Source organism: Notamacropus eugenii, chromosome 4 (assembly GCF_028372415.1).
Source record: "Notamacropus eugenii isolate mMacEug1 chromosome 4, mMacEug1.pri_v2, whole genome shotgun sequence".
Lineage (NCBI taxonomy): Eukaryota > Metazoa > Chordata > Mammalia > Diprotodontia > Macropodidae > Notamacropus > Notamacropus eugenii.
In genome coordinates this window covers 162,714,871-162,738,861 of record NC_092875.1, presented here as the reverse complement: position 1 = coordinate 162,738,861, position 23,991 = coordinate 162,714,871, and the positions used below count along the sequence as shown (strand labels likewise).

Here is a 23,991-nt window from a genome sequence, read left to right as displayed (position 1 = left end):
TGTAAGTTCAGCTGAAAGAATGAATGTTTTTGGAGAAAATTTCCAATAAGTAATAATATTGAAGATTATTAGAGCAATGTTACTAAGGAAAATATGGACTGATGAACTAATTGGATTAAAAAAATCTGTAAACTCTCACATTTTATCAGTTGGAAGTATCTATTAAATCCAGATGTTCTCTGAAACAATTTTAGAAATTCTGTCTTATTGCATTATAATTCTTTCAGAATTAATAATCTAAGCATGGTATATCTTTTAACTCAGTTAATCAGGAGTATTCAATTAATCCTTCAATAAACACTTAATAAGCATCGTGCTAAGTACTGAGGATATAAAAAGAGACAAGAAAACAGTCCCTCTCCTCAAGCATTTCTTTCTCCAGGTGTGCTAGGTTGGAGTAACTAAAATGTATTTCTGCACCAATTATTCCTCCCACCCCAACTTCATGTTTTAAATCTTCAATTAAAGATGTATCTTTGAGGAGTTTCTCTGTCAAGGTTCTCAGATTCTTCCTTCCCACCTTTCTTCCCCCTCCCCCACTAGAGATCTGGAATTAACTGCTTCTTACCTTCAGAGTGTTGATGGTTTCAGTATACTGTCATTTCTATGACAACACCACTTTTTGATCCAGAACTTCTAAAGTCCATGTCATCTGAGCTTTGATTTCTTGGTCCATTTCCATTCCCCTTTCTTTGTTACCTTTTCAAATCATGAGTGAGAAACTGTTGCTCAAGGCTGTGAGGAGTGAAAAAGCCACAGTTGTTGTGCTCCGTGGGAAGAACCTTACAACTGTGCCTTCGTTGGTGAGAAAACTGTATCACCTCCGGACTTTGGACCTCATGTCCAATAAGATCTCCAAACTGTGCCCAGAATTTTTCAGCTTGACTAAGGTGAGGTACAGAGCATGTTTCTGGGTTGCAGAATAAGGGAAGAAAGCGAAAGGACAATAAGAGTGAAGAATTGTCCCTGCTACTTAGCTCCCTGGAGATTCCTATGGAGGGAGGTGCGGAGGTGACTTTTCTCCCATTGGACTTGAATTCTGGTAGAGAATTAGGATCTTTTAGCTCCATTTCTATTTCGACATTTTGAAGCATGGGAGGGTTCCTAGGAGGCACTCATCTTTCCAAAGGGAAGCATCTGGAAAGGGGCTGGAAGTTTCAGATCTGCTTATCTCCCTTGGAGGCTCACATCTGGAAGTATGTAGGAGTATCCCAGGGATGCCTGTTTCCTTGGGGAATATCCTGAATGCCTTCCATCTGGAAGGAAAAGAAACTTTCCAGGGGAGAGATGAAGTGGAGTTTTTTTGTTGTTGTTTTGTTTTTTCCCCAGCTTTCTACAATAGACTAGTCCTTGAGGTGGAGTTTTAGTGGGGAGACTGAAGGAATATTCATTTCTTTTGAAATATTATTTTTAAAAAGTCAATATTTAAAGACTAACCTTCATAAAGAACATCAGTTGACATGAATGGATCCCAGAAGCTTATTCTAAACATTTATTTACTCTTAATAGTAAGATGCTCCAACTACTAAAAATCTTGAGGTTGGTGAAAAGAATACAGGGATATTAACTTAGGAATACTTTATTGTTCAATTCTAAAATTTTTTCAGCACCAGAAGGATCTACAATGCCATTCTCAGTTCATTGTAATATATTGGTTTTAATTGCAAGGTAATTTAATTTTAAAGTAATTCCATAGTGATTTAATTCTATTATAAATATTTCTCATTTGGCCATAGCTATCTAAAATTTTCCCTATATTGTGTATGCCTATTTTGATATTGACTTGATTAATGAATTCTTTGGGAATCAAGATTCTCTGTAATGATGTAAATTCCTTCGAAAAAAAAGAAACGTCTTCATAAATCATGTGGAAAACAGTGTTGGTGTTTATCCTTATGGTCTAGCAGTGATGTTTTCTGTAAGCTCTGCAAATGCTTAAATATCATGAGTCTATAAGGAGTAACTTTTAGGTTCAAACTACACTTTTGATCACTACCCTTTAATAGGAAAAGAGGGCCCCAACCTATGTATCTAAGACTTGACTCCCTTCCCACCAGGTGTCAGTTCAGCAATGAACACACATAGAAAATAGCAGTAAACCTGTTTATCCAAGTTGCTCAGCCTCTCAACAACTTTGTGTAGGGTTAGATTTCTGTTTGCTAATTTGAGTCACTTGTTCCCCACTATGGAGAGAGAAGGTGAGATGACTGCATTCTCAGGGAGGGGGAGAATATTTGAGCTCCATTCCTGAATTTCTAAGGTCATATCCTGGTCCTTCTTATCTCTAAATCTCTTTCCCATTTCCTGTCTTTTAATGAAAATGATGGCTTTCACCTTCAATTACCACAAAGATGATCCCTCCACCTACTTTAAGTACTCAATTTGGCTTCACTTCCTAGTCCTCTCTTCCTAGTGAAAACAGGAAATAATATAAAATGCTTGTAGTTTTTTAATATATTCTGCCATAACATAAATATATTTATTAATTATTGGAAATCTAGATTGGCAGAGTTTCAAGAGTTGGGTTGTCAGTGGACAATTCTGGATGATGACTCATTTTTATATGCAAAGAGATGACACAATAGATTGAGTACTGGACCTGGAGTCAGGAAAATCTGAGTTCAAATATAGGCTCAGACATTTACTAGCTGTGTGACTCTGAGCAAATTTGTCTGCCTCAGTATCCTCATCTGTAAAATGGCTTGCTACCAAAGCAGGAGCAACCATTTCAGGATCACATTTTACTAACCTATATTCAGAAAAAGAGACACAATGCCACCCACATTCATAAGCAAGTGAATGAATGAATGAGAAAGCATTTATTAAAGTATTACCATGTGACAAAGCACTGTGCTAAACAATGAACACACAAATACAAAAATCAAGTCTATCCCTCCCCTGTCTTGGTCAGGGATATAGATATAGATATCTTGGTATAAAAGCAAGCAGCCTGACATACATAGGAGGGCCTGCTATCACAGGTTATTAGGCCTGCTCTTCTAAAAGAAAAGGCAACTTTTGGGGGGTCAACAATCACTTTAATCAAACATGTATCATTCACTTAGTTCAGGGGGAAAAAGCACCCTGAACTTCAGAGAAAATACACAGAAATCAAAATCAACAGACAGGACTTCCACCTGCCTGACAGTTGCAATACATATATCACAAATCAACAGACAGATACATATATGGTTACCAGAGAAGAGAGAGAGAAGCACCAACATCTGAGTTTTCAAAGCTGGAGATTGCTTAGTGCTTTCCAGAGTCTCATCTGGCACTCAAACCTTCCAAAAACTAAGCCCCAAAGTAAAACCTCACCTCAGAATACTTATACATTTTTCAGAGCCAGAGGGCTTAAGAACTAGTGTCTTCCTTAGAAAATTAACTAAAGGTACTTGAGGCCCATTAATGGCTGGGAAGATCTTAAACTCCTCCCTGTACCCACCATTAACCTGAAATTACCACTACACTAGGTCTGTAATGAAGATATAGGATGATTGCCTTATAGCTTCCATGAATGGTAATGTCAATTTAATTACTGTTTCCAGAGTATAGGTGAAAAACAGCATGAGGGAGGAGGCTGTGTTTGGAAAAGGGTCAGACAAGTTGTGTGAGGTCAGGACTAAATGAGTAGAACTTTCACTCATCAGGATTCCAGGGTACCACAGCAGGAGCTAGAGAGCTGGTCAAGTGGAGCTGGGGGCCTGGCATGAATGTGGCTGGAGAACAGTGTAGTGGGCTAGATATAGAGAGCTCACAACAATCAGGAGCCCAGGTCCCAGGCTAGGAGATGGAGTCGAAGATTGGAAACAGAGGCTGGAGCCTGAGGAAATGACAAGATGGCTTGAGTGCTCTAGTTGTCAATGCTGGCAATCTTCATTTTTGTTAGGGTTAAGAGAGAGGGTAGGGACAGCTAGGTGGACCAGTGGTTAGAGTGCCAGACCTGGCATCAGGAAGGTAAGGATTCAAATCCAGCTTCAGACACTTATTAGCTATACAACTCTGAGCAAATAATTTAACCCTGTTTTCCTCAGTTTCATCATCTGTAAAATGAGTTTGATGTGGATAGAAACAGTACTCCTAGGGCACTGTTTCTATCAAGCTGAAGAAGGAATTGGCAAACCACTCCAGTATCCTTGCCAAGAAAACCCCAAATGGAGTCATGAAGAGTCAGACTGGACTAAAACAACAACCACAAAGAGAGGGTGACCAAGGACCTGCTCAGTTAAGAGCCCTTACCTGCCCTTCCCTAGAAGTCCCAGAGAGGGATTTTCATGCCAAACATCTGGAGCAAGAGCAGGAGCTATTTCTTCTTTTAAAATGACACAGCTCTCTCTGTCATCAGCTAGTCAACTGGGGTGCATTTGGCACCTCTGTCCTTATCCCAAATTCTGGAAAGTTGTTTGTGGTCCTAAAGGAAGTTCACGCTTTGTAATTTCAAACTCCACCCCTGTACCTTGCCCTGAGGAGCATCAATGAAGTCCACATGGCAAGATTCATTCTGCGGCTGTTCTGAGACAATCTGAAAATCAACCGTCTTCGGGGTGGGCCTAGATATACCACAGCTGGTGGACCTATAGATCATAATCATCCCCAAACAGAAAATTATGTAAATATGACAAATTACATTTTTAAACATTTATCATCTTTGGGGGATGGTCCTTAAAAACCTAAAGTACATTGACATCTGTCTCTAGTTGCTGAATACGCAACCACAGCTGGCTTTCTAAATTAATAGTCCAGTTGAGGCCCCAGCGGAAAATAGATACACAATGAAAAAAAACAATAGATCTGGATTCAGAGGACCTGCATTCAAATCCCAGCTCTGTTACTCCTTGTGTGACCTGGGATAAATCACCATCTTTGATTTCCTAATCTGTAAAACTAGGGGATTGGGCCCAATTGGAACTCTGAAGTCCATTGCAGCTTTAAATATAGGCTCTTATGATCCTCCAACTCATGATACACAACTAGAAGCATAGTGACCTCAAGGTACAAGACTCTCATGTCAGAGTGTCCAATTGTCTGAAGATCTTTTTCCTCAGTATTGGTGCTCTCATACTTTAGCCACAAGACCATTTTGATTCAATGTGCCAACTATGTCAAATATGCTGGGCCAGGCCTAACTCAGGCTGGTCTGTGTTCAGCCTCAGAGATGGATTGAAATGTGATACTTGCAAACTATATACTACATGCAGGGGTGGGGAACCTGCATCCTCTTTTCCTTCCCACTGCTTTCATCTTCTGGCTCTCACCGAGACTTAGCTCTCTCCTGGAGACACAGCTTCTCTAGCAAGCCTTTGCAGCACTGGTTTCATTTCCTTTGATATCCCAGACTCACTGGTGGTTGTGATAGAGGATTTGGAATAATCCTTTTTCTCTATTAGTATTCCAGGCTCTCTCCTACCACCACCACTCAGTAGCCTCTCTTCCTTTGAGGCTTGTTTATTCAATTCATGTTTATCACCTAATCAAGATTCTGCTGCTTTACATCTGCTAACTTCCAGGTCAATCTCCTTTCCTCATCCAGATCATTTTCTCTCACAAAGTCCTGGATCTGGAGTCAATAAGTTCAAATGTGGCCCACAATACTTACTAGCTCTGTGACTGTAGGTAAGTCACTTAACCTCTGTTTGCCTCAGTTTCCTGATTATTGTGAGAATCGAAGGAAATAATATCTGTAAAACATTTTGCACATAGTAGGCACTTGATAAATACATGTTTCCTCCCTACTTTCCCTCCAGATGACACTCTTATCCATTCACAATACTAGAAGAGATGGCTTTGTGTAACAGCAAGTAAAAGAGGACCTTTTGCTGTTTTTGTTTTAATATAATCAAGAAGTATAATGCTTCTATTTGAATATGACTAAGGAGGATCTTTCCTACCCATTGTTGGGCCTGGGAAGATTTGTAAGAAAGTCCACACCCTTTGTTAATGAGACACTGGTTCTCAAGGGATGTGATGCCCTCTGGCTCTAAAAAGTGTATAAAGATTCTGAGGGTGAAGTTTTATTTTGGAGCTTAATTCTTGTAATAACATATGAGTGACAGATGAGGATTCTAGGAAATTGCTAAAGGAACCCCCAGCTTTGAGAACCCAGATGTCGTGCTTCCCTCTCTGGTAACTATGGTCAGACAGTTGGGGTCTAATTGTCTGTTGAATTCAGGCAGAGGAAACCATGTCTGTTGACTTTTTGATATCTTTATATTTTCTTTAAAGTTTAGGGTGCTGTTTTAGCTGAACTAGGTGATTGATATATGTCCTTGGTTAAAGGAATGATACATGTGCTTGATTAAAGTGATTGTTAACCTCTCAAAAGTTGCCTTTCCTTTTGTGAATTCAGATCTAAGAACCTGTGATAGCAGACTCTCTCTGTGTATGTTGGGAAGTTTACTGATACAGTTTGCTCTATAACAAAAGTCAGAATCGCAAACAAGTCTATAGTTTGGAAATTCACCTTTCCCCCTTAAAATAAAAATTGTGAAAATTCTTTGCCTATCTATTGTCTCCTGGTACTTTTCTAATTTTCCATGATTTTTCAAAAATTACTGAGAATACTTCTATGATTATTTCTGCTCTAGGATAAGTAAACATGAATAAATGGACTCACATGAAATGGCTTTGTTGTTATTCAATTGCATCTGATTTGATTCCTTTGCATCCCCAGTTGGGGTTTTCCTGGCAAAGATAGTGGAGTGATTTGCCATTTGAAATGACTAGGTGTGTCTTTGATCTCTTCTCTCCTACTTAGACTCCAATTCCCCCTTTAAATCCAGAATGATGTCATTATTATTAGACATATGTTCTTCTTTACATTCAATTTTGTATTCATAGTTCTTTTAAGTCTCACTCATGTCACCTTAGGCAACAATGTTGACTTTCTTCTCCCTTTTTCTCTGAGCTTAGTCATGATTACATATGTAGAATTTCATTTCTAGAACTTCCCATTCCTCATGAAGCACATTCTCTTGTAGACCTTCCTTGTTCTAGCAGTAGCCTACCAAGTACCCTACCCTTAATTGTTCTGAGTGTCTTTTTTTCTAGAGAACTATACATTCATTGACCATGGACTAGGAGGTGGTCCTCATCTCTAGTCATAGAATATTAGAATTGGAGCAATAAACAAGGAAAGTGACAGAGCTATGAAGCAATTTCCCTGGGTCAATCCAGCTCGTAAGAGGTTGAGACAAAATTTAAAATCCATTATTTTATCCACCATAATGCTGTAATCAATGTATTTGATAATGCAAACATGTGATCAAAGGATTCCCAGTGATCATTTTTAAAACGTGGCACCCAGAAATAAACATAATATTTTAGAGGTCAACAAATAAGGACAGAATTACAGTAGGGCTATCATTTCATTTCAGAAAATAAATACAGGCTAGAGTTTTGTTAACATATTTGACTGTCATTTACTGTTGACACATTTTGAGTATTGCAGTCCATGAAAATCTTCATTTCTTTGGCACAAAAACTATTATCTTTTTAATTTATTTTTCAATTAATAAGCATTTTTTTCCTCCTTCCCTCCCTCCAACCTCTGCCATTTGAAAGAAAAATTAAATCTTTGGAACAAATATATGTAGTCAAATAAAACAAAGTCCCCTAAAATTATGTCTGATGATCATCTCTCTTTTGGGAGATGGGGAGAAGAGTTCACATCAGACCTCCACAGTACCATTTGTCTGTGAGGCCTCTTTGATTAAAGGGTGGAGGGAGAGCTTCTCTAAAAATTTCCATTGAAGAAGGGCACCCAGGCCAACCATCTCATTTCCCACCTGGCTGCATACCTTTAGATTTTTCCTTTATATCTCCTTTCTCCCCATAGTGATACCTTCGTTTTCAGCTTTTTTTTTTTTTAATGTGTCATCACCACCTAGATTGTAAGCTCCTTGAGGACAGGAGCTGATCTTTATGAATTTTTATTCCCAATGCTTATCCCAGTGTTCAGTACCTTATCTTGCCAGTTGATCTTCAGAATCTTCCTAAGACATTTAAAATGGAATCAATTCAGTTTTCTGGTATGGCACTGGTATACTGTCCAGGTTTTCCAGGCATGCAAAATGAGGTCAATACAATGGCTCTATAGACCTTTGGTGTGTTAGGCAATCTAATACCTCTTTTCTCCCACACTTTCCTTTGGAGCCTCTCAAACACAGAGCTACCTCTGGCAATGTATGTGTTAATCTTATCATCTATGTGTACATCCCTGTAAAGCATACTGCAAAGGTTAGTGAACATATCTGCAACATTCCTCCACTTACTGTAATCAATGGCTCCATGTACGGATGATGTGGTGCTGGCTGGTGGCAAATCCCTATTTGGTTAGGCCAAAATTAGCACAAGCAGCAGAGAATCAATGCATGCTTTATTGCATCTCCGTCTCAGAAACTGCATTGAGTGCATAGTCATCTGTGAACAAAAAAAGTCACATACCAGCTCTCCCTTCACTTTAGTCTTGGCTTGTAGCCTTTTCAAGTTAAATCATTTACTGTCAGTGCAGTAGCTGACCTTGATGCCATTTTCATCCTTGTCAAAGGCATCTAACAACAGTGCATGTCAAAAAGCAGAGGAACAAGGACAAAACCCTGCTTTGCTCTGTTAGTGACTGGGAAAGCATGAGAGCATTGGCCATGGTTCAGAACTTGGGCAAGCATGCCCTCATAAAACTGATGTACTATACTGATGATCTTCTCTGGGCAACCAAATTTTGCCATAATTTTCCACAAGCGCTCGTGACTAAAAGCATCAATGGCCTTGGTTAGATCAACAAATACATACAGACCTCTGTTCTGGTCCTAGAATTTCTCCTGTAGTTGTTGGGCAGCATTCACCATATCGATTGTTCCTTGGTCCTTTCTGAAGTTATATTGGCTCTTGGGTAGATGAACATCTTCCAGGTGAAGGGTTAGCCAACTAAGGGGGATTCTTACAAGAATCTTGCAAGCCATGAGAGAGACTCCCATCCTTTCTCCTATGACTGTCACAGGACAACCTATTTCCCTTTCCTTTATAGAGTTGGACAGTGGAGGCATCCTTGAACTCCTGGGGGATAACATTCTCTTGCCATATACCCTAGAAAATTAGGTCCTTAAGTGTGGCCTTTGGAGTGAATCCACACTTAAGGATGTAGAAGGCCATATGTGTTCTTAATGACACAGGTTCTCCACCCCTGAGCTAATCTATATTACCTGTCATTTTTATATATGATGTTTAAATTCCCACTTATGCTTCTTCACATTCCCCTTGTGTGAAGAATGTTCTCTTTTCTTTTCTCTGCTTCTCCAATGCTTAACTCTCATCAGGACCTAGCTCACATAACACAATCCACAAGAAGTCTGTCTGGATTCTCCCAACTCTTTGAGGGAAGGGATTGCTTTAATTTTTGTCTTTGTGTTCCCAGCATGTAGCACATGTTGCTAGCACACAGTGGAAGGTTACTATAAATGTATGATGAATGATAAAATTGAATTAAATTTGTAAGAGGTAGTCAATTAAAAATGTCAACTGAACAGCAAAAAAAGCACTTAATATATACAAAGCATTGTGCCAAACAGTAGGGGCACAGATAAAAAAATAAGATGGTCTCTGCTCTCAGTGAACTCACCTTTTAGTGAGGAGAAAAAACACACATTGTAGGGTTCAGCTGTGGTGAGGAAGGAAGGGCCCAAATGTTCATCTCAATAGGACAAAGGGCAAGGTTCTGTGGTCTTGATATATGAGAGATGTGGTTATTGCCTTCATTGAGGGGCTTGGCTCTAGAAAACCTAAGTAAGAACAGCAGGGAAAATTTCCTAATAGAGTTGTCCTAAAGTGGAAGGATTTGGCTGTTAACACTGACCTTTTGCCATGTTGCTAAAGGGATTCCTAGGTTCAGGTTACATGTGATGGGCTCTGAGGTCTCTCCAAGTGCTGATATTCTGTGAGTTTAAATATTCTTTCACTACTGTCAATAAGTCATTACTTGAATAAAGCCTGAGCATCCTCCTCAGAAAGAGAACCCCTCCTTCTGCAGATGTGTGACTTGAGGATAATATTTATCTATAAAATACAAGTTCTTTAGGTTTTGGTTCTTTTGTTTCCTTTAGCCTCCATTCAGTCACCAAAGTGATTTTCCTAAAGCACAAGTCTGACCATGTCCCTCCCTGATCATGAACCCCAGTGGCTCCCTATTGCCTCCAAGGCCAAATGCAAAATTGTCTATTTGGCATTTAAAGGTCTTTATAACTTGTCTCTTTTCTCCCTTACCAGTCTGCTTATACCTTAATCCTTAACATGTGCTCTTTGATTTAGTGACACTGGCCTCTTGGCAGTTTCAGAAACAAGATACTACATTTCTTGGTTCTAGGTATTTTCTCTGGCATTTTCCCCACGTCTGGAATGGTCCCCCTCCTCAATTCCGCCTTCTGACTGACCTCCTTGACTTCTTTCAGGTCTCAACTAAAATCCCATCAAATCCAGAAAGCCTTTCTCAACCCCTTTGAATTTTAGTTTCTTCCTTCTTTAATTACTTCCTACTTATCTCGTATAAAGCTTGTTCTTATAGATTTGTTTACTTGTTGTCTCTATTATACAGCTCTCTAAATTATGTCCTTCAGAGAAGGTGCTGACATGTACGGGTGGAGAGAATTTCTTCTCCCAGAGTTCCCTGTACAAATGAAATCATACATCCAGTCTCTGTCCCTATTAGCTACTCAAATGATTCCCATGGGTGGGATGGTGAAATCATTCACTTGCTGCTCTTAATTTAAAACATTTTCATTTTCAAACACATTCAGTTTACCAGATCTAGTATGACTCACTGGGGCCCTGCATGAATTTCAATGGACCACCATCACTGGATGACAGCTATGCATTTATCACTACATCTAGACGAAGGAAAGGAAGATACCTCCCACTATGAAGAAAGAATCAGAGAAATCACAGACCCTGGATTATCTCTCTTCGTGGGGAATGACAACATATAATTTTTTAAACTTGGTCTTTATAATAGAAGCAAGACCCTCCAGGATGGAAGGAATTACTGTACTTTGTTCAGATTCATAGAAATTCTTAGAAAAAGAGTGTATAACCTTCACCAATAGTGTTAAGAAAAGAAATCTAGTAGCCCCTATTGTAAAAATGTGCCTATTATTTTATATGAGTTTTAATCCATTTATCTGTTACTAATAAAAGCCAGGGTGGGTGGCATTTTAAACTTTAATTCCAAATCGTTTAAACAATTAGATTTAGAGCTAGAAGGGACTTTGGAGGTTATTCAGCTAATCTTTTATTATTTTCCAAATGAGGGAACGGAAACCCCTCCTTTAACCTGAGTGGTTAGATGACTAACCTAAGGTCACATAGGAAGTGGCAGAGTCAGGATTTGAACCTAGGTCCTTGGACTCCAAATTCAGTACTCTTTCCATTGCACCACACTGCAGTCATTTTGTTTTATTTTTTCATTCAAATAAATTCACTGGACAGCCACCCTACCCTCAAATACTTCAAAGTATGGAATTAGTAATAAATATAAAATATTAATTTGACTTTAGGGGTTCAATTCAATTCAACAAACTTTTCTTAAGCATTTACTATGGATCAGAGACTTCCTGTAGGAAAAAAAGAAAAGTCTTTGCCCTCAGAGGCAGCTAGATGATACAGGTGGATAGAGCTTTAGGATTATAGTCTGAAATACCTGAGTTCAAGTCCAGCCTAAGACACTTACTATGCGACTCTGGGCAAGCCTTTGTCTACCTCAGTTTCCTGAACTGTAAAATGAGGATAATAACACATCACAGGGTTGTTGTGAGGATCAAAAGAGATATAATAACAATTATATAATGCTTGCTATGTGCCAGGCACAATGCTAAGCACTTTACAATTATTATTTCATTTGAGATATTTATTTTTAAAAAAATTAATACAGTACTGGGCATGTAATAGGTGCTATATAAATGTTTATTCCCATCAAGGGAATTAGTGAAAAGAAATTCAAGAGATGGTAGCCTAGTCATACCAGACCTACAACTATATTATAAAGCAGCAATCATCAAAAGTACTTGCTACTGGCTAAGAAATAAAGTGGTGGATCAGTGGAATACGTTATGTACACAAAAGAATAGTCAATGAATACAGTAATCTACTATTTGATAAACTGAAAAGACTCCAACGTCTGAGATAAGAACTCATTATTTGATAAAAACTGCTGAGAAAACAACATGATAGAAACGATCAAGAAAAGGTCAAAAATGGGTACATAATTTAGACATGAAGAGGAAAACTACAGGCAAATTAGAAGAGCAAATAATAATTTAGCTGTCAGATCTATGGAGAAGGGAAGAATTTATGACCAAATGAGACAGAGAACATTAAGAAAGGCAAAATGGATAATTTTGATTACTTAAATTAGAAAGGTTTTGCACAAAATCAATGCAACCAAGACTAGAAGGGAAGCAGAAAGCTGAGAAACAATTTTCTACAACCAGTGTCTCTGATAAAGGCCTCATTTGTAAAATATTTACAAATCTATAAGTCATTCCCCAATTGATAAATGGTCAAAGGACATGAAAAGGCAGTTTTCAGAGGAAGAAATTAAAGCTATCTATAGTCATATGAAAAAATGCTCTAAATCACTATTGTTTAAAGAAATGTAAATTAAAACAACTCTTTGCTACCACATCACACCTATCAGATTGGCTAACATGATAAAACAGGAAAATGATAAATGTCAGAGAAGATGTGGGAAAATTGAAACGCTAATGCATTATTGGTGGAATTGTGAACTTATCCAACCACTGGAGAGCAATTTGGAGCTATGAACAAAGTGCTATAAAGCTCTGTATACCCTTTGATCCAGCAGTACCACTGATAGGTCTGTCCCCCAAAGAGATCTTAAGAAAGGTAAAAGAACCCACAGGTACAAAAATATTTATAGCAGCTCTTTTTGTGGTGCTCAAGAATTGGAAACTGAGTGAATGCCTCAGTTGGGGAATGGCTGAACACGTTGTGCTATATGAATGTAATGGAATACTATTGTTCTATAAGTAATGATAAGCAGGCAGATTTCAGAAAAATCTGGGAAGACGTAGATGAACTGATGCTGAGTGAAGTGAGCAGAACCAGGAGAATACTGTTACACAGTAACAGCAACATTGTGTGACAACTGACTTTGATACATGTATCTCTTCTGAACAATGCAATGATGACAATTCCAAAAGACTCATGATGGAAAAATGATATCCACAAACAGAGAAAGAACTAAGGAGTCTGAATGCAGATTGAAGCATACTATTTTCTCTTTTTTTTTTGTTTTTCTTTCTCATTGTTTTTTTCCTTTTGTTCTGATTTTTCTTTTACAACATGACTAATGTAGAAATATGTTTAATATGATCAGACATGTGTAACCTATATCAGTTTGTGCACCATCTTGGGAGAGGAGGCATAAAGGGAGAGGGATTTAGAACTCAAAATCTTATAAAAGTGAATGCTGAAAACTAAAAATTAATTAATTAAAAAAAAAACAACTAAAAATGTTTATTCCTCTCCACAGAGCACATGTGATAGAGTGATGTGTAATCAGCACACTAAGATGATTTGGAGCCAGTTTGTGAAAGGCTTTAAAATATCAATGAAAGGCATTTATATTTTATTCAGAGGCAATAGGGAATTACTGAAATTTCTTAAGTAGGGAAGGATCTTAATACTAATAGGTAATATTTACATAGCTTTTTAAGGTTTTTTTCAAAGCACTTTACAAGAAGCATGCCCAATGTCACACAGTTAGTTAAGTGTCTAAGGCTGCATTCAAATTTAAGTCTTCCTGAATCTAGGTCCAGTGCTCAGTCCACTGCACCAAGTTACCTCATGGTTAGAAGTTTGCTTTCGGAATATCAATTTGGCAGCTGGGCAGTGGAGAATGGGGAGAATGGATAGGGGAAAACAAACTAGTAGATTCAGTGATCCAAGTGTGAGGCCTGAACTTAGGGTAGTGGCCCTGTGAGTGGAGAGAAAGACATGAATGTCACAGATGTGAAGGTAGACTTGTTAAGACTTGGTTTGTTGTTTCCTTGATAAAATGTAAAGCCCCTTGAGGACAGGAGTGGTTTCACTTTTGCCATTTTATCCTGAGCACCTGGTTACATAGAAGGCACTTAATAAATTCATCTTAGTTGGTAATACCACCTTCCCAGTCACCCAGGCTCAAGACCCTCAAGTCAGCTTTTTGTCTTCCTTATCCCTTATGCCACACCCCTCCTCAATACCTCAGTTTTTTTCTGTCTTAGCATATCTTTCACACTCATCCCCTTCTTTCCATTTATACTTCCATTTCTTACTTCAGGCCTGTAATCTGTCACCTGGATTACTGCAATAACTAACTAATCTGCTTTCCTTCAATTTCCTTTCCAATTCATTCTACACATTATTTGCTGACTCTAATGTACTCCATTATATACGTTGTCTTTCCCTGTTAGAATATAAGCTTCTTGTGGATAGGGAACTATTTTGTTTTTTGTCAGTGCTATGGTGCTTAGCACAGTGACTGGCCTAGACTAGCACTTAAATGATTATTTACTTGATTTTTTTAACTTAATGAGTGTATCTTCACTCATTTATCTTCCTAAAATACAAATACAATTGCTTCATCCCCTTGTATAAAAATTTTCAATAGTTTACCATCACTTGCTGAAATACATTCAAATTCTTTTAACCAGGCATATAGGGCCCTTTCTAATTTGAATCCAACCCAACTTTTCAGTTATATATCTTACTATTCCACTCTATGCTCCAGCTAAGCATGAATTTTTGCTCTTCCTGAATCATTTTCTATAATTTCCATCCTTAGGCTATGCTCACACTTCTTTACAGCCCTCTGTAATTTTTTACCACCTTCAAAACCAAGATCAAATGTGACACTCTCCCTGATATTTTATAACCCTTTCACTCGCATGTTATTGTTCTCTCTTCTTAATTGACATGTTCACATCATATCTTAGAGATATTCATGTACCAAAGTTGGGTTATAGCATATCCTCATGGAGGGGTTAGCCTGTGCCTTAACCACTTCCGAAGAAATATCTCAGTAGACTAGGACTTGGGTGCTTTGGACTGATGAAATAATTCCCTTATTAGCCAATAAGCAGGAAGAGCTATGACTTGATGGCTCTTTAAAAGGGAATGAACCACCCTTATCTCTCCCATCTCTCTCCATCTACTGATCATAGCAAGGTTATTGAAGTCTATCACTGAGGGAAGGTGTTTGATGGAGAGGGCTGGTGCACTTCTCTGGGAGTAATGGCATGCTACAAGCCCAAAGCAGACAAAACACATGTGGGCTTAGGCAAGTGGAGGCCTAGGCTTTGGGTTTGGGGAGTGTCTTCTGTTTTATTTCTTTCCTAAGTACAGGTTACAGAACAGTAATCCTGAGATGGACATTTCCAGCTTTATTATTTTGCCAGGAGAGAAAATTCTATTTGTCAGAAATTGTCTTTGGATACCAACCAAACCACTGGGGTCTTTGTTTCAGTTTTGGTTTTTTAAATTTTTTTTTTATTTTAAAATTAAATTCAAAATGAGAAAAGAAAAAAAACATTGTCATATATACAGCAGACCATAAAGAGAAGATTCAATATAAAACAATAAATTTCCATTTCAAGAAAACCTATATAATAAATATTTCCCATTGTTTTTAAAGCTGCCTAGCTTTTCTTTGCTTCCTTCCTAGTTTTCTTTGTTCTCTGCTGTGCACTTTTTACTTTGTTTTTTCCCTTTTCTCCACCCACCACCCAAAGAAGGTGATAATTAAGTGTGAAAAAATACATATATATACATAGGTAGCGATAAATATACACATATATACATATATACATTCATACACATATATGTGAGACTGTAACATGCCTATTTTCTTCTATCATCTTCCCTCATAAGTCCAAGTCAACCAGCTCATCATTCCTATACCACTGTGGTATTCCAACCCAATCACATCTTATCTGAGCGATTATGAGTTTTTTCTCCAATTTTCTGCATTCCTTCTATTCTTGGCCACTTAGGTTTTATTTATGCAAGAAAATTTTAATTTAAAATAATCAAAATTATTCTTTTAATGCTTCAACAATGCTATCATCTCTTAATATAGTTTGAGGTCAGATACTGCTGAATCTACTTCCTTTTTTTCCATGAACTTTTGTCCTTCCAAATGAACTTTGTTTTTTTTTCTAACTCTGTAGAATAATTTTTTAGTAATTTAATTAGGATGACATTGAATTAATAGATTAGTTAGGTAAAACTGTCATTTGAAATGTTATATTGTCTCTACCTACCCATGAACAATAAATATTATTTCAATTATTTAGATTTGAGTTTATTTGTATAAAAAGTATTTTATGTTTATGTTCCTACAGTTTGGCAGGTATATAGTCATGTATTTTATACTGTCTAAGCATTTCAACTAGTCTAAAACAATATTGAATACTATTGGTGACAAATAGTGTAGCTTCTCTATTTTTCACTTTTGATTAAATCTATTTTAACTTTAAATTTGTCTGAGGTCATGGTCACTATTCCCACTTCTTTTACATGCTAAATTCTACTCCAGCCCCTTATTTTATCTTTCTGTATATCTCTCATTTTTATAATGTTTCCTGAAAGCAGCATATTGTTGAATTAAAATTTTTAATCTGCTATCTGTTTGCATTTTATGGGTATATTCATCCCATTAATGTTCTAACCTACTATTACTTGTATATTTTCCTCCTTCCTATTTTTCACTATCCTTCTCACCCTATTTATCCTATCCCTCCTCACTCTTCTGCTTTACTTCTAGCCACTACCTTGACTTCCTATTCCTTAACCTACCCCCCCCCCCCCCAAGAATCCTTCTCTTATCCTCCCCTCATCCCCTTGCCCTCTGGTTTCTTTCTGAATTTAGAAGACTTTTATACCCAGATGTGTGTGTATATATATGTGTGTATGTACATATGTATCTGTGTGTGTGTGTGTGTATATACATATATATATGCTGTTTCCTCTTTAACCCATTTCTGTTAATTTACATATGCTTCTGTACTGCTGCTCTTTCTTGTCCTGTTCCCTTACTCTCTTATTTCTTTATAAATTCAGAAGAATTTTATGCCCTTCTAAAAGTATCTGCTTTTCTCTCTTTAACCCATATCTGGTATGAGTAGGGTTCCAGCACTACCAGCCCTCATCCATCTAATTCCTCTGTATCACCTCTACCTCTTGCTCTTCATTTGTATGAGAAAAATTACTCTTTTTACCTTTTCCTACACCACATCATATTCAGCTCTATCAAAATCTTTCTTTCAAACTATCCAATTACATATGACAATCTTAGGCATACTATTTACATTTCCACGTAGAAAGAATAAACAATTTGTCCTTATTGTCCTTATTGAGTCCCTTGTAAATGGTCTTTATGTTTACCTTATATTTCTCCTGGATCTTGAATGTCAAATTTTCTGTTAAGTTCTGGTCTTTTTGTGACAAAATCCTGAAAATCTATCAGTTCTTTGACTACCCTTTTTTTTTCATTCGGGATTATACTTCACTTTCATGAATGTAATTTTGGCTGCAACCCCAGTTCTTTTGATCTTCAATACAGTGTTCCAAGCCCTGTGGTGTTTTAGTGTAGCCACTGTTAGGTCTGGTGTAATTTTAATTGTGGCTCTGTGATATTTAAATTGTTTTTTTTCTTGTTGCTTGTAATTTCTCCTTAACCTAGAGATTTTGGAATTTCGCTATGATATTCCTGTTGGTTTTCATCCTGGGATCTCTTTCAAGTGGAGATTGGTAGATTTTTTTCCCATTTCTACTTTCCCTTCTTGTTCTAAAATTTAAGGGCAATTTTCTTTAATTATTTCTTGTATTAGTGTATCAAGATTCTTTTTTTGATAGTAGCTTTCAGTTAGTCCAATTATTCTTAGGTTTTTCTCTTTTTGATCTGTTCTCCAGATCAATTGTTTTCTTATGAGATGTTTCACATTCTCTTATATTTTTCATTCTTTTGTTTTTATTGGTCTCTTATAATGTTTTTGGCTTCCCCCTTGCCCAATTCTAGTTTTCAAGGAGTTGTTTTCTTCCTTAAGATTCTGGATCTCCTTTTCCATTTGGTTGACTTTCTGTTCATAATCTCCTTGGTTTTCTTGGATTGTTCTTTTTTTTTAATTTCCTCAATCTCTTTTATTTGATTTTTAAAGTCTTTTTTGAGTTCTAAGAAGGCAGGTGACTATTTCTAGCTTTGGAAGCAGGCCTTGAGAATTCAAAAGGTAAGAGATACTAAACTCTTTGGTTAGAGGTGATTTATAGCAAGGGAATTTTTTGTATGTGAGATGACCACTTATGGGGGAAAAGTTCAACTCCTGTTTTGACTTGCTGGAAGGCATATACCTGGAGGGAATTTTTTGGACAGTGCAGAGCTGAGGTGAAATGTAAAGTGCTCATTTAGCACTCCTGAAAACTGCTTTATATCTTGGTCGTTTTAAGTCTCCAGTTCCCAGGGGAGTATAACAGTAATTATTATTTACTACATCCTGTGCATTTATTTTATGTTGGGTAAGTAATTATCTCATATTTAATTCATGATGCATATTTTTATTTTCCCCATTAGGGTACTATTTCTACAAGCTTTATTTTGTCCACTAGACTTTTAAGTTCCTTGATTATAGAGACCTTTGTATTATTATCTTTATGTCTCTTCTGGGTTAGCAGAGTGGCTTGCACATAAGCACTCAATAAATATCTGTTAAGCTGAATTGTTTTACCCAAGGACTGAAACAGAAACATTTGCTTATTAAGTAACACAAGTAATCCACAGAAGTTTACATGAGTGCAATCTTGCCTGAAGATCTCAATAACTCTGGTTTATTTCCGTAATTTCAATAACTTAAATCTCCCGCTTAAGGTTCTAATAGTATTATATTTGTGGATCTTTATATCATAAGAAGCTTGGCTAGCTTAAGTCAGCCATGAATGGTTTATTTTCAAATGTCCTTGGAATTAATGGTTTATTACTTTATCTTAATGAAGCTTATTTCTTAATTAAAGAATTTAATGGAATTTTAATTAACATGAAGTTTTTAAAATAAAATTCAAATATATTTTTCTATGAAGATAATTTGAAAAGCATGTGAAATAATGATTTATAGTTGTTATTTTTTCCACAGAGAATTCACAATCCTAAGAAAGAGTAAAAATGGAAATACTCAGCTATAATATTAAACAAAGCTAATTTATGTCTAATTATTTTTTTATTCTAAGATAGATACCATGAGAATGCACTAAAATCTCTACCTATTTTTAGTTGAAAAAACTAAATTTGGGAAACAATAGACTAGAAGAAGTTCCAGAAGAAATGATGTACCTTGAAAACCTGGAAATTCTCCATTTATTTGGAAATTTAATAAAGTCATTTGCACCTAAATCACTTGGTAAGTTAGTGTCAAAAACTTTAAAAAATATTTAGCTTAATCATTAAAATTTAAGAATAGTACCAAAATCACTGTATTTGAAATTTTTTTTCAGTTTTCATTTTTTTATTCAAATGTTTATTTATTGAGTTTTGTGAATATTTTATTTTTATTTTTGGAGAGGCTCCTTTATTGTTCTATTGTGTATTTCTGAATGCCTATTTTTAACAATATCAAACAATTAGTTAATTTCCATTGCAGAAACTCATCTTCAGTTTAAGTTAGGGGAATGTCTACCTCAAGTGTGAGAAGATTTCCCCTGGTAGAATGGGCAAATGAAAACAATTTATTCTTAAGGCCATGGAGGCAGAGAAAGCAAGTTCTGTGGAGCACTTAGAGCTTGGTCAGACCTAAGATGCTGCACTTCATCCTGGGGCAATGATAGTCATCTTGACTTTTGTTCTGCCACCTAGATTTTGATGATTCAGGAAGAGAGAGTAAGACTGATGACTTTGCACAACTCAGCTTCATTTAAATTCAATTAATGGACAAATTAAGACATCATCCATCATCCACTATTTTCCAACATCATGATGTCCCAGATATAAAAACTGGCAGATACTATAGTGGATACTACAGGGTGTCCATCCAAATTCATATTAAAATCTAGGCAACTGATATTTTTCATCCACTTGGCTTTTCCTTGTTGAGGGACAGCCTGGAAACTTCTTTAAGTTATTATGATCTTTTCCAGGATAATCTGAGGCTTAATGCAATCAGTATAATGTCATCCACAAACAGCAGTATCTAGAGGACTGTATATCCACAATATAATGAAATACTATTGTGCTATAAGAAATGATGAACAGGAGGACTTCAGAGAGGCCTGGAGGGACTTATATGAACTGATGCTGAGTGAAATGAGCAGAACCAGGAGAACACTGTACATAGTATCAGCCACAGTGTGCGAGGACTGTTTCTGGTAGACCTAGCCCTTTGTAGCAATGCAAGGACCTAAAACATTCCCAAAGGACTCTTGAAGCAAAATACCATCCACATCCACAGAAAGAATTATGGAATTGGAATGCAGAATGAAGCATAATATTTTCTCTTGTGTTATGTTTTGTTTCGGTTTGTTTTTTCTCATGGTTTCTCCCATTCATTTTAATTCTTCTGTGCAACGACTAAAGTGAAAATGTGGTTAATAAGAATGTATGTGTAGAACCCATATAAGATTGCATACCATCTCAGGGAGGGGTTAGGGAGGAAGGAGGACATAATCTAAGACTTATGGAAATACTTGTAGAAAACGGAAAATGAATAAATTGATTTTTAAAATTTTTTAAAAATAAATTAATTTTTAAAAATTAAAAAAAAGAAATTTCTTTTCAGTAACCTTCTGATAATAAACATCATGTGAGACATAAAACAGGGAACTCTATGCCTATCAAAGGTATTCATCACAGTAAGCAAAGAAATCCAGAACAGAGTCTAAATCAAAGAGGGATATCAGGATCTTGTGTATCAGTCCCCCAAGACTAACAAATGTATTGCCTGCAGCATCAGCCTCACAACCTCTCCTCTATATATGCTTAATTTGATGTGTCTGCTTTTTCTGTTCTCCTGCCATTACTACCTCCTCTGTAAGCATATCTAAAACTGTGATGTTGTTGTTCAAGTGTGGTGATTCTACTGCCATTGATAGAGGGATAGCTTGCTACAATGATTTTTGCAAATCTTTTCCATTTTTCTTCTATTTATAGCTGTTGTTCCTTTTTCATCCTTGAATGCCTTTGAGATGCTTTTGCTTAACTTGGATAGCTTTCCAAGATTTCTTTAAATTGGTTTTGCTTGCCATTGGCTTCTCTGCCCTTTAGAAGCATCATCTCAAAATTTGAAAGAGTTATATTCTAATTCAGTGCTGACTTTGAAAGTTTACATTCTAATTTAGTGATGCCTTTGGCAGCCATTTTTTCCATTTGCAAGAGATTAAAATATTTTATCACTAAATTGTATTCTGGATTCTGTTAGTCTCCTTGCTGGAACAATTGATTTATGGTTAAACTTTTGGAAAAATTAATCTATTTGTCAATATAATTTCTATTGTTTATTTCCATTTTTTGATTTTCAATTATTTGTTTAAACAATTCAAGGTTACATTACTTCAGTTGTATAGCATATATTTTTCTCTTTGCTTTATTTTTAAACTTATTCTGATCTTGGCTTTGATGAGTGTTTACAGATAGCTGATGGTAAGTTTCTCAAGTCTTAATAGACTACAACTCTCAGTAAGCTTGTTATTTATCATTTATCATTTAGTAGAATATCATATGCAATTAAGAACATTTGGAAACCTCTTCATGGGAATCTTTATTCCATTTAGACTCTTTGTAAGACAGTCTCTGTAACATCAGCAAACATTTTAAGTATGTTTTCCTGTCTAGATTCATCATCATTTGATGTTCATGTTCAGTGGAATGTTGAATAATGTAATTTCTGTAGTTTTATTTGTCACAGAGACTTGTACTGTTTTAACATATATTTGAAGATAAATCCTTTAAAAGTAGATCCTTAAAATAGCATTTTGTCTTATTGAGTCAAACTTAAATACTGAAGTGGATCTGTAGTCTTATAAATGTGGATATTTCCTCCAACAATGCAGATTGCCACCTATATACCCCTAACCATCCTGTGTGTCTGATACACATCCTCCCCTAAGTTCATGAAAGATGGTCCATCCAAAATGCTGACCACTTTTTCTTTTGACATTGTGATGATACCAATGGAATAAATAGGCTGTCCATCAGTTATGCCTTGCTCACCAGTCTCTTATCTTTTTTGATCAAATATTTAAGAACATATTTTAATTACAAATAACTCATTTGTAATGCTTCAGCCTGATCACACTAGCCAAGCACTTCTTTATTGCTCTCTGGGTAATAGACATTTTCAAATCCTTGAGGTGGCTCATGTTCCATGACTTGAAGCCATACAATCTGGTAGAATATTAATATGAAGAAATGGGCCTTTTTAGGGAGAAGTTTTTCATTAAAAACCTTGCAATTTTTCAAAAACTTTTGCAAATAACTCAGCTACCACTCTCTTACTTAATTCCATTTGTAATATATGTGGCTATATATGTGTATGTGTTTATGTGAATCTATTTCTACATTTATTAATAAGCTTTATAAGTATTCTAGATAGCTTTTTATAATAGTCTGGATAGCACTTAGTTGGTTTTTTTCTGATGTGGATGGTTAGACCAAACTCTTTTGAATGATTATGAATGCTCTGCAGTATTTAGGACTCAATCAGCGTATACGATATTATCAACAATTTGGATTCTGTACTAGATCTCCTTCATAACAATGGTGAACACATTTGTCAAGGATACATCTCCTCATTTTGTGTCTTGCTTGATATTAATAACTAGAGAGTTACCAATCAAGGTTATCAGGATTATATATTTTACAGAATTTTGTAAAGTTTTGATATGTTGATGGGAGAAAAACTTTGTTTCAGGAAACTCTTTAAGGTGGTATTTTATCAAATTTTATTTTTAACTAAAGGGGCAGCTAGGTGGTACAGTGGATAGAGTACCAGTGCAGGAGTCAGGAGGATCTGAGTTCAAATCTCACCTCAGACACTTGACACTCACTAGCTGTGTGACCTTGGGCAAGTCACTTAACCCCAATTGCCTCACCCTGGGTCATCTCCAGTGATCCTGATAAATATCTGGTCACTGGATTCAGACGGCTCTGGAGGAGAAGTGAGGCTGGTGACCTGCACAGCCCTCCCTCACTCAAAACAAAGTCAAGTACAAGTCATGTCATTATTTCTCTGATGGCATTGTCTTTTTCGGCAATGAAAGACAAACGCACATTTTTAACTAAAAAATAATAAGCATAGTGGAATGTTTCAGTTAATTGATTATAAAGATGTAGACTATTACCCTCCAAAGACAGCCTATTCCTTTGGAATAAACTCATCAAGAATACTTTCAATAGGAGGATGTATTATTTAGCCTCATAAAAATTTAATTTAGATTTGGAAAATAAGCATATAGGAATATTTTCTCAGTCTCTTTTACTTTTGTAGTAATAAGATTTGAGGTTTTTTCCATACCTCCGACATCTTTTGCTTCTTCAGATATTTTGAGAAATGATCCTTAAATACTCTCACAATTGTCTTGAACATGGACCTTCTCTGCATGCATATGGTATAGTCCAGCTGTTTTTTTTCAGTATAGAGATTTTTTTGTTACAGTTTAAATGTGGTCCTCCATTGTCCTTGAGAGTGAGAAGAATTTGTTATAAAGTTATTGATCTTTTTCATGTTTGTTGTTCTTTTTTTTAAAGTTTTTATTGATGTCTTCTGTTTTTTTGTTACATCAATGTGCTTTCCTCTAGTATTCTTCTTCCCAGAAAGCCATCCTATATAAGAAATAAAATTTTTAAAGATAAAAAAGATGAAAAAATTAGCATAACAAATCAACACATAGAAAAAGTTTCAAATATGTGCAACACTAATGGATCTTCCACTTCTGCAAAGGGAGTGAAGTATCTTCTCACATCTCTTC

The 23,991-nt window shown here is 36.3% G+C and overlaps 1 protein-coding gene across 5 annotated transcripts in view; it reads left to right on the top strand.

The window, feature by feature from the left end:
• The first annotated feature begins 587 nt into the window (after positions 1-587).
• LRRC69 (leucine rich repeat containing 69) overlaps positions 588-23,991 on the top strand; it is a 171,255-nt gene continuing 147,851 nt past the window's right edge. For all 5 annotated transcript variants that reach the window (XR_011965853.1, XM_072603592.1, XM_072603593.1 and 2 more), the window contains exons 1-2: positions 588-890; positions 19,307-19,433. Coding sequence is in view for 4 of the 5 variants with exons in the window: in XM_072603592.1 (XP_072459693.1) it covers positions 711-890; positions 19,307-19,433 (307 nt within the window). In the remaining variant the exon portion in view is untranslated. The remainder of the gene's footprint in view (positions 891-19,306; positions 19,434-23,991) is intronic.